The sequence below is a fragment of the Tamandua tetradactyla genome, chromosome 11 (assembly GCF_023851605.1).
Source record: "Tamandua tetradactyla isolate mTamTet1 chromosome 11, mTamTet1.pri, whole genome shotgun sequence".
Taxonomy (NCBI): Eukaryota; Metazoa; Chordata; class Mammalia; order Pilosa; family Myrmecophagidae; genus Tamandua; species Tamandua tetradactyla.
Window position 1 is genome coordinate 58,661,722 of NC_135337.1, and position 14,375 is coordinate 58,676,096.

At 40.4% G+C, this 14,375-nt stretch overlaps 1 protein-coding gene across 1 annotated transcript in view; it reads right to left on the bottom strand.

Moving 5' to 3' along the window:
- Positions 1-264: 264 nt before the first annotated feature.
- Positions 265-14,375, bottom strand: part of IL23R (interleukin 23 receptor) — a 73,428-nt gene continuing 59,317 nt past the window's right edge. Inside the window, exons 8-11 of the mRNA XM_077119506.1 lie at positions 12,063-12,152; positions 9,563-9,668; positions 7,423-7,513; positions 265-2,995 (exon numbers count right to left, since the gene is read on the bottom strand). Coding sequence (XP_076975621.1) covers positions 2,357-2,995; positions 7,423-7,513; positions 9,563-9,668; positions 12,063-12,152 — 926 coding nt within the window. The 3' untranslated portion in view covers positions 265-2,356. The remainder of the gene's footprint in view (positions 2,996-7,422; positions 7,514-9,562; positions 9,669-12,062; positions 12,153-14,375) is intronic.

Consider the following 14,375-nt stretch of genomic DNA (forward strand, 5'->3'; position numbering starts at 1 on the left):
GGCTGGTTTTGTTAACTTCTGTATCCCCAGACGTGCCTCACACGTAGTAGGGGCACTCGATACTTTGATAAATATTTTATTGTTGAATAAAACAATTATGGAGAGAAAACTCTAGCCTCCTTCCCGAGGTTATGTGATAATGAAACAGTTGTAATTTTCTTTATGGGTTGGGACAATGGCAGGCATGCTTCCCCAGTTACAGGTATGGCCTCAACTTTTAGCCCATCTGGATCAACAAAGGCTAAAGGAAAAGATGCGATCAGAAGTGTGCTGAATAGCGAAGTGAGGAAGACACCACAACGAAGGGAAGCAGCCCCCCTCCCCGCTCCAAGGGGCGAGAAGGAGAGGTCCTGAAGAGTTACTCACTGCAGTGGGAGTATACTCAGAAGACCAAAGAATGCCATATCCATTAAGCTTGACAAAAGCCATTTTAATGTGTGGGTAGGTTCCAGTTATGCAGTACGAACATGGTCTTCACAATTACCAGATGGCTTCAACGAGACGGTGAACATCAGAGATTTATCTCCACCTTTCATTTACTTCTATCTCAAATGCTACCTGCCTCTTTGCTTCATTGTGATTCTCCCTTTTGAGAAGAATAAAGCAAAGGTATATGATAATTTACAAGTAAAGATATCTAACATTAGCTTTTCATTGGCAATTCAAAATCTATGTGATATGTAAAGCAAAACAAATATAAACCTTTTAGGGTAAACAGAATAGAAGTTTGCAGCAGGGATATGCTTTTTACACAGCGAGCGATAGTGTCCTGTTTTGGAGCAATATGGCCTTTAGCAAATGATATAAAGCAAATAAAGGGGATTTTCAATGCAAAAAAAAAAGATAAATTATAATGAATTAATTACAGGCATGGCATTAGACAGTCCTCACAGATAGAGGGAGCATATGATTTATCATCCAAAGCAGAACACTTCCGAAAGTGAAAGGGCCCTGGTAATAATTAACACCAGGACACCAGGCAAAGCCAGGGCAAACTGAAACGTATCTCATCCTCCTCATTGGGGCCCTTGGTGACAGTACAACTGCCCTGAGAGTTCTTTCTTAAAAAAAAAAAATAGGTTGCTCATGTGCTAAACAGGTGGCAGGCAAGTGATCCTTTCTCATTAACTGCGTGATTTGTTATGAAAATATTTAACTAGTAAATCTAAATATAAATTTTTATGATTGACAGCTATTAAAAAGAGAAACTCAGTGGGTCATCACCCTCTTTTCAAATTATTCTGATTATTAGAAAAATATTCTGATGAGTACCCTTTCTCAGTTTAAAATATGCATTTCATATTTTTAAGATCACACTCCTTTTTAATATTGATCGTGTTGGCCGATAGATTTCATTTCAAGTCCCAGCCCCACAGGAGCACTGGGTTGAAAGGAACCTGGGACACCGTGAGCCTCAGCAGAAAGGCATGTGGGGGGTCCATTTAGTGATATGTGCTGGGCACGTGCAATGGGAGCCATGGTAGGTGTAGTCAGTATTTGCCAGCCCAGATGTGATCACACATCTGTTTTAACAATAAAACAATACTTTCCTGACATTCACCTACTACTTGGTTGATTAAAAATAAAAAGTTAGGGCGGGCCACGGTGGCTCAGCAGGCAGGAATGCTTGCCTGCGATGCCAGAGGACCCAGGTTCGATTCCCGGTGCCTGCCCATTTAAAAAAAATAAAAATAAAAAATAAAAAGTTACACTTTGCTGGCCCTGCTGGCTCTTCTGGGTATTACTAAGATATAATTGAAACATTAACCTTGCAAAAGGAGAGTTTATGGCTCTCACTTTTAACTTGCATGCAGATAGCAATCTTATGGTTTCTATACATTATTGTTTTACACCTCTTTTAGTCCAAAAATCACAATAAGGAAAGATCAGATCCCTATAACCAGAATGGAAAGTGGTGGAAAAAATAATATTGCAAATATGTCAGTTAATTGCTCCTCTGTGTCTATCCTTTACATATCATTGCTTAATACACATATTAAGCAATAAAGTAAAAATTAAAACTTTAATTTAATTAAAGTTTTTAAAACTTGTTTCTCCCTTTGCAAGAAAATATTAATGTACCCTTTTTTTAAAATGTTTCACCTCAGTACCACATTATTTAACCTTCCTTTATTCTATAGAACTGTTCTGTTCCTTGCAAAGAGGTCAAATAAATAGTTGATACTTTTAAAAAAATGCATGAGGTATCTCTAATATTGCTACGTCCGCAAACCCATTCCATCTTTGAATCTTAATTCTTTAATTTTTATAGAAGAATCAAATTTATGTTGAGGAGAAGACCCAATTCCTTGATCGAAGCAAAGCAGCTTTCCATATTGATTATGGACACATAGCTCTATTTTTCCAAGAGTGAAATACTATTGAAATGACCCTCCAAAATGTTTTGCGGAAAATAAGAATGAATAGATGGTGACTCCTCGTTCATGATGCCCAGGCAGGAGACAAATTCATCGGGCAGCAAAGTCTGTTCTGGAAATGTTTCCCTGGCTGAATCGTTTTCCAAAAGCATGGTGGTTTCCCCCTCTATTAAGTTTTGTGTGTCACCTTGATTTAAAACGAGGCTTAATTCTTCATGAAATAGTGTGCTGCTTAGTGAAGTCATACTTGAGATAGGAAAAGCAAAATTAGGATATTTTTTTAACCTGGCATCTCCTCCCAGGTCCAAAGAATCGACAGGTGGTATGAGAGTTGAGGAAGCTGTTCGGTCACTATTGCTGAGAGGGTTTCCCCCAGAGAGAACATTTGAAATCTGGGGTTTATATCCAGTGTTGAAATCAGGAATATACACAACTGCAGTATCGGCGAGTAGAGCCTTTTGTAGGCAATCTCTTGTCTCCAGAGATCCTTTGTCACTTTCCTTCTTGTCGTCCATGGGCTTATGTTCTGGGAGGAAGATTTCTGTAACCTCTGTAAGCAGGGGGTCAGCATATAGGACCTGGTCACTGGAATTGCTATTCATAAATTCGATTTTTTCCTAGGAAGAAAAAAACATTGTTTCTTTTTACAAGAGATCTTTAAAGGGGCCAACTGGGTAATTACATAAGGACTGGAATTCCGCTTTCTCTCAACTTTCCTTTCCCCATCCTTTTTCTCAAATCATCTTCCCATATTAATTTTCTCCTTTTGTCTCTTGTTAGCCTATTCAATCCCAAGACTTGATTAAATTCTCCTGTGTGTGGAATAAAGGAAAGGAGTAATCAAAATAATCCACAGCTTCAGAGCGTTGCTTGATTTAAAAATGTTAAAGGGAAAGAAGAGTCTTTCATGTTAGCCTGTATATTAACTTGGATCTTATTTCATGCTCTTTAAAAGTAGAATGTTTGGAATATTGTGGAATATTTATTAATGTTATAGAGCCTGACTACAAGAGAAGACTTTGCTGTCGTTTAAATAAAAGAAATGGGGGAGAGTCCCATTTTGCCTACATACTGAGAATAAGGTGGTGGTGAGTGCTGTGTTGAGGGTCTAAAGGTATGCCGCAACTCACAGTTCACACAAGTCCATGGTGGCCAAGTGAGCGGTGAAAAAGGTTTCATTTGTCTGGGAGCCTGGTGACACTTCTGGGCAAGACACGGACTTGAGGCCTTCCAGCTGAAGGCTGCCTCCCAAGGCAAATCACTCCCACCCATCACAACTGCGAAATGAGAGCCACCTCCTAGTCTCTTGGACAAAACGAAACCTCGTTCTGAAGGAGGCTGCATGGCTTACTTCTCATTCCAGGAACCCAGAGGGGAAACGAGCTTGGCCAAGAGGGAAGACCTTGAGTAAAGCAGCATTCAGTGTTGCTGGACCTTCCTTCAGCCCCAGCCTCGCAAGGGAATTAATTTGCCAGGTTCTGGTGGGGTGGGTGGGCATATATTCAAAGGTCAAATCAAGTAAAGAACATTAGACGTGCTCTAGGGAAGTCAGAGAGCAATATGCTGTATTCTAGGGAAGGGGGACATTTTCCCCACTTCATGCTGGCAACCGAGTAGAGAAATGTGTTAGAGTCAGACCACGCCAACGAAGGATAGAGAAGAGCGTCAGGGTCTATGAAGGAAATCCCTGAGTAGGGGCAGAGTGTGAGGACCAGAAAGGAAGAAGAAGATTTGATCACAATGAAAGCAGAGATGATTCTCTAAATTAGAGAATGTCCCCAATCCCCTTGGACAATTAGTAGTCAGTCAACATAGAATTGCTAAGTGGTGTTAAAATCAAGACAACAGTATTTATTATGTGTAATTTGGTGACTATATGCTTGCCCTTAGGCTAATTGTCAACCATGTACTACATTACATATATGAGCTCAGTCGTTCTAGATAAGCCCTCCACTGCTGCTAACACCATGACCTTCTCTGGAATCAGCTGCCTCTACACCCTTCCTCTCCTTCCCCTATCAGAAGACAAGGATCCCTCCTCCAACTCAAAGGTGTACCTCACCCCTCATCACTTTAGACTCTCCCCCACCCCTTCCCAGAGTTTCGTTGGGTCAGTTTGCCCTCTCTTTCTGTAATAGTTCTTCTCATGTCTGTCCCACTTAAAATAAACACCCTCTTGACTCTACATCTCTCTTGAGCTACTGTTATTCATTCATTCCACTAATATTTGAGAGCTGACCATGTGTCAGTCTAACCTCTCTCTCCACTTCTCTTTTTGTCCAGACTCATCAAGATAAGTCTACATTCTCAGTCTTCACTTCCCCGCTGTGGTGGTTTGAAACTGTTTGTACCCGAGAAAACATGTTCTTAAGTCTAATCCAATCCTGTGGGTGTAAACTCATTATAGGTAGGACTTTTTGATGAGGTTCCTTCAATTAAGGTGTGACTCACCTCATTCAGGATGCATCTTAATCCTATTACCCAAATCCTTTATAAGAGAATGAAATGCACACACAGAGAGAGAAAGCCATGGAAGCAAGAAGGTGAAATTAGTGAAACGTGGAAGAGACCAGGAGACAAACTGCTGTGTGCCTCCCATAAGACAAAGGAGCCAGGACCACTGACAGCCAGCCTACAACACTGGTCTTCAGGAAGAAGTAACACCTTGATAAGACCTTGATTTGGATATTTTCCTGGCCCCCAAACCATTAAGTGAATAAATTCCTATGTTTAAGCTGATCCATTTCATGATTTTAGCTTGGAGCAACCAAGGAAACTAAAACACCCTCATGCCAGTTTAGGAGTACTCTGTACCCCAGAAAAGCCATGTTTTAATCCTGATCCAAGTTTGTGGGAGCAGCCATTTCTTTTAATCCAGATTCAATACTGTAGGTTAGAAACTTTCAGCTAGATTATCTCCATGGAGAGGTGACACGTTCAACTGTGGGTGTGACCTTTTGACTAGATGGAGATAAACTCCACCCATTTTAGGTGGATCATGATTAGATTACTAGAGTCTTTAAAAGGGGAGACACTTTGGAGAAGAACAGAGCCTACAGAAATGAAAGGAGCCTCAAAGCTGACAAACTTCACAGCAGAGCTGACACAGATGTGGACACGTGGAGAACAGAGACACAGATGTCTGGAGATGCTTGGAGACTAGCAGCTGTCGCCATGATATGTTAAGCAAGCAAGAACCTGGAAAGAGCCAAGGGAAGCCAAGAGATGAAAGCCAGACTTGGAGAAGTCAAGTGAGGAGCCCCCCCAGGAACAGGGGCTGAAAGCAATGGAGCCCAGGAGCAAGGGATAAGCAGATGCCAGCCATATGACTTCCCAGCCAACAGAGGTGTTTCTGACCCATTGGCCTTTCTTGAGTGAAGGTAACCTCTTGTTGGTGCCTTAATTTGGACACTTTCACTTCCTTAGAAATGTAAGCTTGCGATTTATTAAATTCCCCTTTATAAAATCCATTCCAATTCTGGTATATTGCATTCTGGCAGCTTGCAAACTAACACACCCCTCTTCCATTCCCTTCTCAGCTTAACTTTGGGCCAAGATGGCCAGTGACCTCCTCCATGTCCCATTCCAAGAACACATGTCACTTTTTATTTTACAGACCCTCTACAAGGTGGTCAGCACTGCAGATCCTTGCTTCTTGTTACTTTGATGCACCCCCCTACTCATTTCTCTGACCCTCCTTTTCTGCCTCTTTTTGGGGACCACATCAATTCCAAAAGAAAACACTTTCAGGGACTCCTAATTTTCTTTAGCAGTAGTTTTCAACCCCTTAACAGTGGTTCACAACCTTGGATGAATAGTGGATCCACTTAGAAAGCTTTAAAAAATATTTCCATCTGGGTCCCCTCTCCGTCCTAACCCCTGAGCTTCCAGAATGTGACTTGATTTGAATACGCAACCAATGCTAAGAACTGCTATGCTGGGGACTCCTCTGGAACTGGGGAAGGAGTGGATTAATGGACCTCTGATTTTTCTCTTGCTAGAGCTTCAAACAGAGCAACTTTTATGTGAGAAATACTTGGCTTCCTCACATCATTTGAACCAAAGAGTCTTTCTTTCAAATTTAAAAGAAATTTGAAAACCATTGATTGAAAGAATGGAGTCTGAGTTCCATAACAAGATTTTCTTTAATCTGGTCCCAATTCGGCATTATTCTAGCGAATTCTCATGTCGCGCTTTTTGATAAAGCAATACCCGACATGCTGTTCTTACCTCTCTGATTTTGCTCCTGTTGTCCCCTCTACTTTAAATGCTTTCTCCTTCTCCTGAGAAACTCCTCATCTTTCAAAAGATTTTCCCTGCACTTCCATCACATGTTTAGGCTTATTTCTCTCATTGAAGTTATATTGTGACTTTGCAATGCTTAGATGATGTGTCTGTCCCTCTGACAGGGCTGTGAGCCCCTTGAGGGCTGGACCAGAGTCCCACAAAATAGCAGAAACACATGGAGCAGACACCTTCCTCTTCTCCATAGGAGCACAGCACATCTACGACCAGCAAATCTTCTACACCCGCAGAGTTTTCCTTTCCCTTCCTTGGCCAAATGGAAGCCCAGACCACGCTTGGTGACAATATCTCATCATAATTTTCTTGCACACTACAGGGTCTCTAAGAGGTGCCCCCTTTGGGCTCCACCTGCTTCTCTGATCTCCTGTAAACAGAAGCCCCTTTGAGTTTTTGAGGCTCATTCCAGTTAGTTTCTGTCCTGCATTCTCTGTCCCTAAAGCTGCCAACCAACTGCTTGATCGACAAGTCACTTCGGCACCTGGTCCGTGATCTTTCTCTTCACTTTACTCTTTTGAATAGCGCTGCTTCTTTCTTCCTCCCCTGCTTTCCCCCCAACTCCATTATTTCATATCTTTTAAGCAGAGTTTGAAATACGTACCCTTTTGTTTCTTCATATGTATATATAATATATGCTAATATATACACATTTATTTATTTAAATGGAAATTCTGCTCTAATGATTGAACTTCACTCTTGCTCTCAGCTGCCACTCAGTTTTTACTTGATAGTGTTTGGTTACCTGCAGCATTTTTACAACATTACTGTTTTTCATATTGGGAATATCTTCATGAAGCCATTTTGGTATCAGCAATAAGATTCTTCTTTTAATTCTAAAAGACAAAAATGACACATTAGAAGTATTTTACTTTAGGACCACTGCAAGTTCTCATAAAGGAGACTAAGAAATTAATTAGGACAGGATGTATAAAAAAAAATCAAACTTCCTGATTCAGGAGCTAAGATTTCCATCTGTCAGTTTAAAAAGTTAAGTGGGAGGTTGACCTAATATCTTTATAGACTTTTCTCTTGTCTTTATCACTCTACTTCATTCTAAAGAGCAGGAACACTAAAAAACAAACAAAAACCCCACCTCATAAGAGATTCAAGATAAGTGCACAAACCTTCTTGGCAGTGAAATTGTACACATGTTAAATATGGCAAACCATTACAAGTGGGAGACATCAAAGTGGAAAAGTTTGTAAAACTTAAGGCATGTTTTGTAGAACTCTCCAAGGTACCCATAACCACAAAAAATTTAAAGAGAATGTTTTATCATAAAACCCTCTAATTCTAATTTGAACTCAAATATATAATTAATGCTGTTAATTACATCCCCAATACTGTGCTACCATCTCCAGTGTCCACTACCCAAAATAATCAAGTGTATTTTAAAATAACCTAAGATAAAGTTCCACGTGAGTTTGCTCATCTCGGGGGTATTAGGGATATGTTTATTAATGTGCAATTTACACTTTGAAATATGACTTAGGTTCTGAGGAAAAGCCTACATAAATAGAAAATCATTAGCATAATTTATTTAGAACAGCTCACTCTGAATCTTTCTACTGCCTTTGATCATAAGTTCAAAAGAAAAATAATCTCAAAAAGCAAATGATAGCAGGAAAGAGAAACTCAGTGCCCGTTTGGCAAAGAACATTCATATGTATCAAATTCGTGAACGGCTGGATGGACTGGGACATGGCCCACTGTGTTAGTTAGATTCAGTTGTCAGCTTGGCCAGGTGAGCATACCTAGTTCTGTTGCTGTGGACACAAACCAATGGTATGCGAACCTCATCTGTTGCTAATTACATCTCAGTCGGCTAGGAGGCGTGTCTGCTGCAATGAGTGACCTTTGACTTAATTGGCTGGTGCTTAAATGAGAGAGCTCAATGTAGCACAGCCGAAGCAGCTCAGCATTCCTCATCTCAACACTAGCAGCTCAGCCCAGGCCTTTGGAGATGCAGAAAGAAGTCACCCTGGGGAAAGTTGTTGGAACCCAAGGGCCTGGAGAGAAGACCAGCAGAGACCATCTTGTGCCTTCCACGTAAGAAAGAACCTCAGTGGAAAGTTAGCTGCCCTTTCTCTGAAGAACCAACAAAATAAATCCCCTTTTATTAAAAGCCAATCCGTCTCTGGTGTGTTGCATTCCAGCAGCTAGCAAACTAGAACACCCACTAAACAACACCAGCCTATGAACAGGTTAGAAACACTCAATGCATCTAGTAAAATTTAGAAAAGCAGAGGCCTTACTGATCTCAAAGTCTCATTTTAAATTACTGGGCATAGAGCTCTATCAATACCATGATGGAAAAAATATGATTGAAGGAAGCCAAAGAGAAGGGGCATCCGGGCTGGATGCTAGAGCTGAGACCTCACTATGGGTAACAAAGTGACAAACGTGAGCATTGCTTTTGCCACACTTCTCTCCACACCCATTCACTGGTTTGTTCGGGGAGAATCCAAGGCATCCTATTTAAGCACTCCAAGGAATCCAGACACTGTAGATAAACTTGAGGCACAATGGAAAGGCTTTGTAGTACAGGAGAGAACAGGAGCTTGGATGTCAGAAGTGTCTGGATTCCTAGCTTGGTGCTTGGTGACCTTGAGCCAACGACTCAGCCTCTGTAAGCCTTATTTAAGTTATCTGTAAAACAGGCCATGAAGCTTTTCTGACAAGGTCCATGGAAGAATAAATGAATGACATCTGTAAAAAGCATGGCATGAGTAGGTGCTCATTAAACCTTGCTTCTTCTATTTTTCCCTTCTCAGAACAAAAACGTTATTGGATTTTTTCCAGTGAATAATGGAATCCACTTTATATTTTGGTGGTTCATATACATGATTGAAATGAAAAAAAAAAACTTTACAAAAACCTACCGAGTTCGGAGTGATCTATTCAACATCCCAATCAAAGAAAGAACTGACAACATAGTGGCCAAGAGAACCATTCCCAATAAAAGTCCAGTGTCTTGTTCCCTGTTGTCTAAAAGGAAAGAAAAATCATTTTAGCTAAGCATTCGTGGTCACGAGAGGCCAGATGTCATTGTTTGCTCTTCTCTGCTCAGAGCAAAGGCTGTTAATCTCAAGGGGAAAGCAAAAATTAATCTTCTCATTGATCTATAAAGTGAGTGCCTTTGCAGACTGCAAGGCTGTACTCCTGGAAGTCTCCTTTTGTTTGAGGAAATGAAACTGCATGTGTCGGATGGCAGTAGCTTTCTAGAAATGCATCTCTGGCAAACGTGGTCAGCATCAGACATTTCCCTGAGCTGGCACATGCACATTTTATTCAAATACATTTAATTAGGAGCCTCATTTAGTTTGTCTGGCACAAGTGAAGATTCCCAGTTGCTATTTGTCATAGGGTCTAAAGCTGGCCACAATCACAACCAAGGCATTTTTGGGTTTTGTTTTTAGCCTTTTGTGTGAAACAGAATTTATGTGTCTCTTGTCACCATTCCTCAAAATTCATGGCTCATGAATTTTTCCCGCTGAGAAAAGGCATTCACCCTACTTAGAATGATACATGTAATACGGAAGAAATCAAATTTGCCATTTGTCTTGCATTCACATTTTATTTTAAAAGCAATGCTTTTCTTGCAGTTTGAAGTTCAGTCAATCACCTGAAGTCTTTAAATAATTGCTATCATATATTCCACGTGAGTTACCTACTAGGCTTATCACATTTTCTTCCTGGTATGTGAAAAACCATATTTTCAAATACGGATACTAATTTGACATAACCGATCATGCTGTAGTTTGTTCTAGAACCATGCTAGGGATTGGCCTCCTTTCCATCCCCTCCCCCTCCCTTGGGCAAATGTTAATTGGATACTTCCCACGTGGCAGACACTGAATTGGTCCTGTCCTAATCATTTCCCAGCCCTACCTACTGTAGGTACTTGGGCATCTCTAGACTATCTAGCTCCTCTCCTAGAGCCAACTGGAGGACCACAACAGCTCTAACTCACTCCAAAGTCGCTCTGGGATGTGAAATTAGTTATTTCCTGGGGATAATGAGCTATTGCTAAAGACTTCAGGACACTCCTGTGGGGTGTTGGCTGCCACATGGCATTGGGCGTTAGTACCTAGAGGAGAACAGAGGACCCTCAGGCTAAATGGGCTCAAGGTGGTGGGGTCTTAGGAGGGGCCAGAGGGACCAAGAAGAATGTGAGTCTGAGCTCCTGGGCTCTGCCACTTATCAGCTCTGTGACCTTGGGGCATAATTATAAGCTTGCTGAGGCTCCTGTTTTCTCTTTCTATAAAATAGGGATAATAATACACATCTCATCGAACGACCACGAGTTCCTAAACTTCGCAGCTTCCGCAGAAAGCTGAAGGAGCGGGTTGTGTGGAGGCATCTATAATTAGAGATCTGTGCTCGCTTGTAACTGATTCACATCTACATGATCAAAGTCTGCTTATCTTCCTGTTTTTTAAAACACCACCACCTGACTTATTTTCTGGTTGTTGTTTTCACCGCTGTCTGTCTAGACTGCAAACTCCATGAAGACACAGGCTTTTTTCCTTTTGCTCACTGCTAATTCCCTAGCAGTCAAAACAGCATCTGGCACATAGTAATTGCTTAATGAATATTTATAAATGTAAATAAATGAAAGTCCAAAGAATTCAATACAACCTGTAAGCATTCTTATACTGTTCCTGCCAGATTTCTAGGCAAGGAGATAAATGGTCTACCCATGATCAACAGTGAAATAGTCATGTCTAAAGTTTTTTAATTAGAAATTTCTCTATTGAGTTATATTTACCCATAGCATGACCCAATCTAATATTTTTTCCTGCCTAAAACATGTAGGTATGCTCATCAAGGGAAAAATATTGTCATGATACAAATAAATTGGGAAGTTTTGTACAGCAGAAAGAACAAGTCTTCAGGGTTTGAAAAAACAGGATTTGAATTTTAATTGTCGCTTAGCAGCTGTGTGACCCAGGACAAGTTCCTCAACATCTCTGAACTCCAATTTCCTCATCTATAAAATGGATACACAACACTTACAGAGTGTTTTGAAGATTGAAAAATAAGGTGTATAGAAAACTCCCAGCACATGCTAGAAATTCAAATAATGATATATTTTTAAAAGAAGCTCTGTGGTCCTAAGTCCCAGCACTTATTAAAATGGAAGTATATCCAACCCATTGAAAAAGCAAAACCACTAAATTCACAAAACCCACCTAAACCACTTAAATTCAGTTTTAAGCAGAGCTCTGTGATTTTCGATTTTCTTTTTCCTGTAGAAAGCTTATGGAACATCTTTATTACCCAGAAGCATATGCCTGGCATGATTTTTCACCATGTATGATTAAAACGGATGTTTAGTAAAGACTACTAAAAAAAAATACCTAAATGGTGTCTTCTTACCAGAGGTAAGATGTCCTTTAAGGATGGAAGCAATTGGAAGTCCAGAATTCCCAGTGTTGTGCTGGAACGATTTTGGTGTGACCTGGGGAACTTAAACAAAAAGGAAACAATGTCAGCTCCTTACAGTTTGCACACAGGTTGCCCAGTTTCCTAATAGTTTCTTTACTTCTTTAGAGATAGGGTAAACCAGTAGCATTAAAGTTGCTGTTAACTTTTTTTTTTTTTTAACTTTTTTAATTGTATAGTATAACATATATACAAAGTAAAGAAATAAAAAAGCAATAGTTTTCAAAGCACTCTTCAACAAGTGGTTACAGGACAGGTCCCAGAGTTTATCCTGGGTTACAATACAATCCTCTCAGATTTTTCTTTCTAGCTATTCCAGACTATAGGAGGCTAGAGGGCTTAAATTTTTTTTATCATTACAATTGATTTTTTTCCTTCATTGTTTTGTGAAAAATGACATATATACTAAAAAAGCTATAAATTTTGAAGCACACCACCACAATTAGTTATAGAACATATTTCACACGTTGACATGGGTTACAATTCCACAATTTTAGGTTTTTACTTCTTCCTGCTCTAAAATACTGGAGACTAAAAGAGATATCAATGTAATGATTTCAGCATTCATATTCAAAAAACTATCTTCATTGTATAATTCCACCATCACCTTTGATCTTTCCCTACCTCTCTTTTGGGGTGTTTGGGCTATGGCAAGTCTAAATTTTTGCTATTGGAAGGATCTGTCACTAATATGGTGTAGGGAGATGGAACTATTTGATGTTCTGGAGAGGCTGGGCTAGATATCAGGACTTATCTGGACCAGGGACCCATCTGGAGGTTGTAGGTTTCTGGAAAGTTCCTCTAGTGCCTGGAACCCTTGTGGAATCTTAGAACTGTTAATTTTTAATAGGCTTAAAAGACGGAACAAAGGCAATGGCCTTCGAATGTGTGTCTTTGCCGTATCTCCCTCCCCTACCCCCTACCTCCTCTTCCTCCTCCTTCTTTTTCTCTAATTGGGCAAATCTCAAAGGAGGAAACACTGCAAGGACTATAAAAACTATCCAAGGCTTATGGAATTGCAGGGTGTGTCTACTAATTTCATGAGCCGTCTAGGCTATGGATACCAAGGAGTTATATTCTACTGAGCCAAAAAAACTACACAAAAACTGATCTCTGATCCCTTCCAAGAAATGATGCAATAACGTTTAGGCTTTCTTAAGAGCCTCCAAAATGTGTCACTTTTGCCTTTGCACAATCTTTACGGTGCTGGGTTCACCCTTTCTTGGCTCCATGTAAGGAACCCAGTTTTGATTAGCAGACACTTTGGGGTAGTAATATAGGGTTGAAATGTCATTAATGACTTTCCTCTGCTCTGTTCTCATTGGCAGGGATCCTGGCCAGCCTTGTCTAGTCATCCTACATGAAGATCTCCAGGACACAGCTAATGAAAGCTTCCGACCTGGGATGCACAGCCTTGGCAGCTAATTCACTTTCAGTTTGAATTCAAAAGGGTCCTGGGGCTGCCTCAGTCATCTCTTCGGTCAAGAAAATTAAAAGCTGCCAGAGGGGACATCAAGAGCTCAATTCTCCCAACTGACAGTTATCCCTGAAGAGGTTTCTAAGCTCTGGAGCCCTGAGAATGCCTCAAGCCCTTTTTCTTTACTTTTCTTTTTTCCAGTTATTCTGGTTTCAGTGTCCAAATTCTTTAAAAAATATATTGTTTTTGGAGCCAGGGAAAATGCACATCTTGAGGTGCCCTGAACTGCCCCTGAGATAGCACAGGCTTGACTCATAAGCTGTTTGACCCAAGCAGCTGTCTGTGAGAGTTTCTAATAAAAAGGTTCCTACAGGTATTTGGAAGTTTTTGAAAAAGGCTTATGTTGGTCCAGGTCCGGGCTCAGTTGAAGGGTAGTTTCCTAAGATCAATGGGTTGGGGGTTTTAGGAGAGGAAACTATCAGAAAAAGACGAAAGTTTTCTTCTATGCTTTTATTCTGGCTTCTCTACAGCAAGAGGAAATTTTATCATTGTGAAAGTGATGGATCCAAAATCCTTTTATGGCTTCTTAAGCTTCACTAAGCCTCTTTTACTCCCTGGGTAAGAGGTTCATTTAAACTCTGAGGGAGCAAAGTTACGCCCTGGTGGCCAACAGCCAGACTTATGCAGCCAAATGGGTATTTTATAGGCTATGTTCAAGCTTGAACAGGAGCCTGAATCTATGTTATTGTGAAATTTTAAGAATAGAAATATTTCATTAAAATTAGCATGATTTTCTATTTGGCAAAATCACAGGTTTACAGCATGTGCTG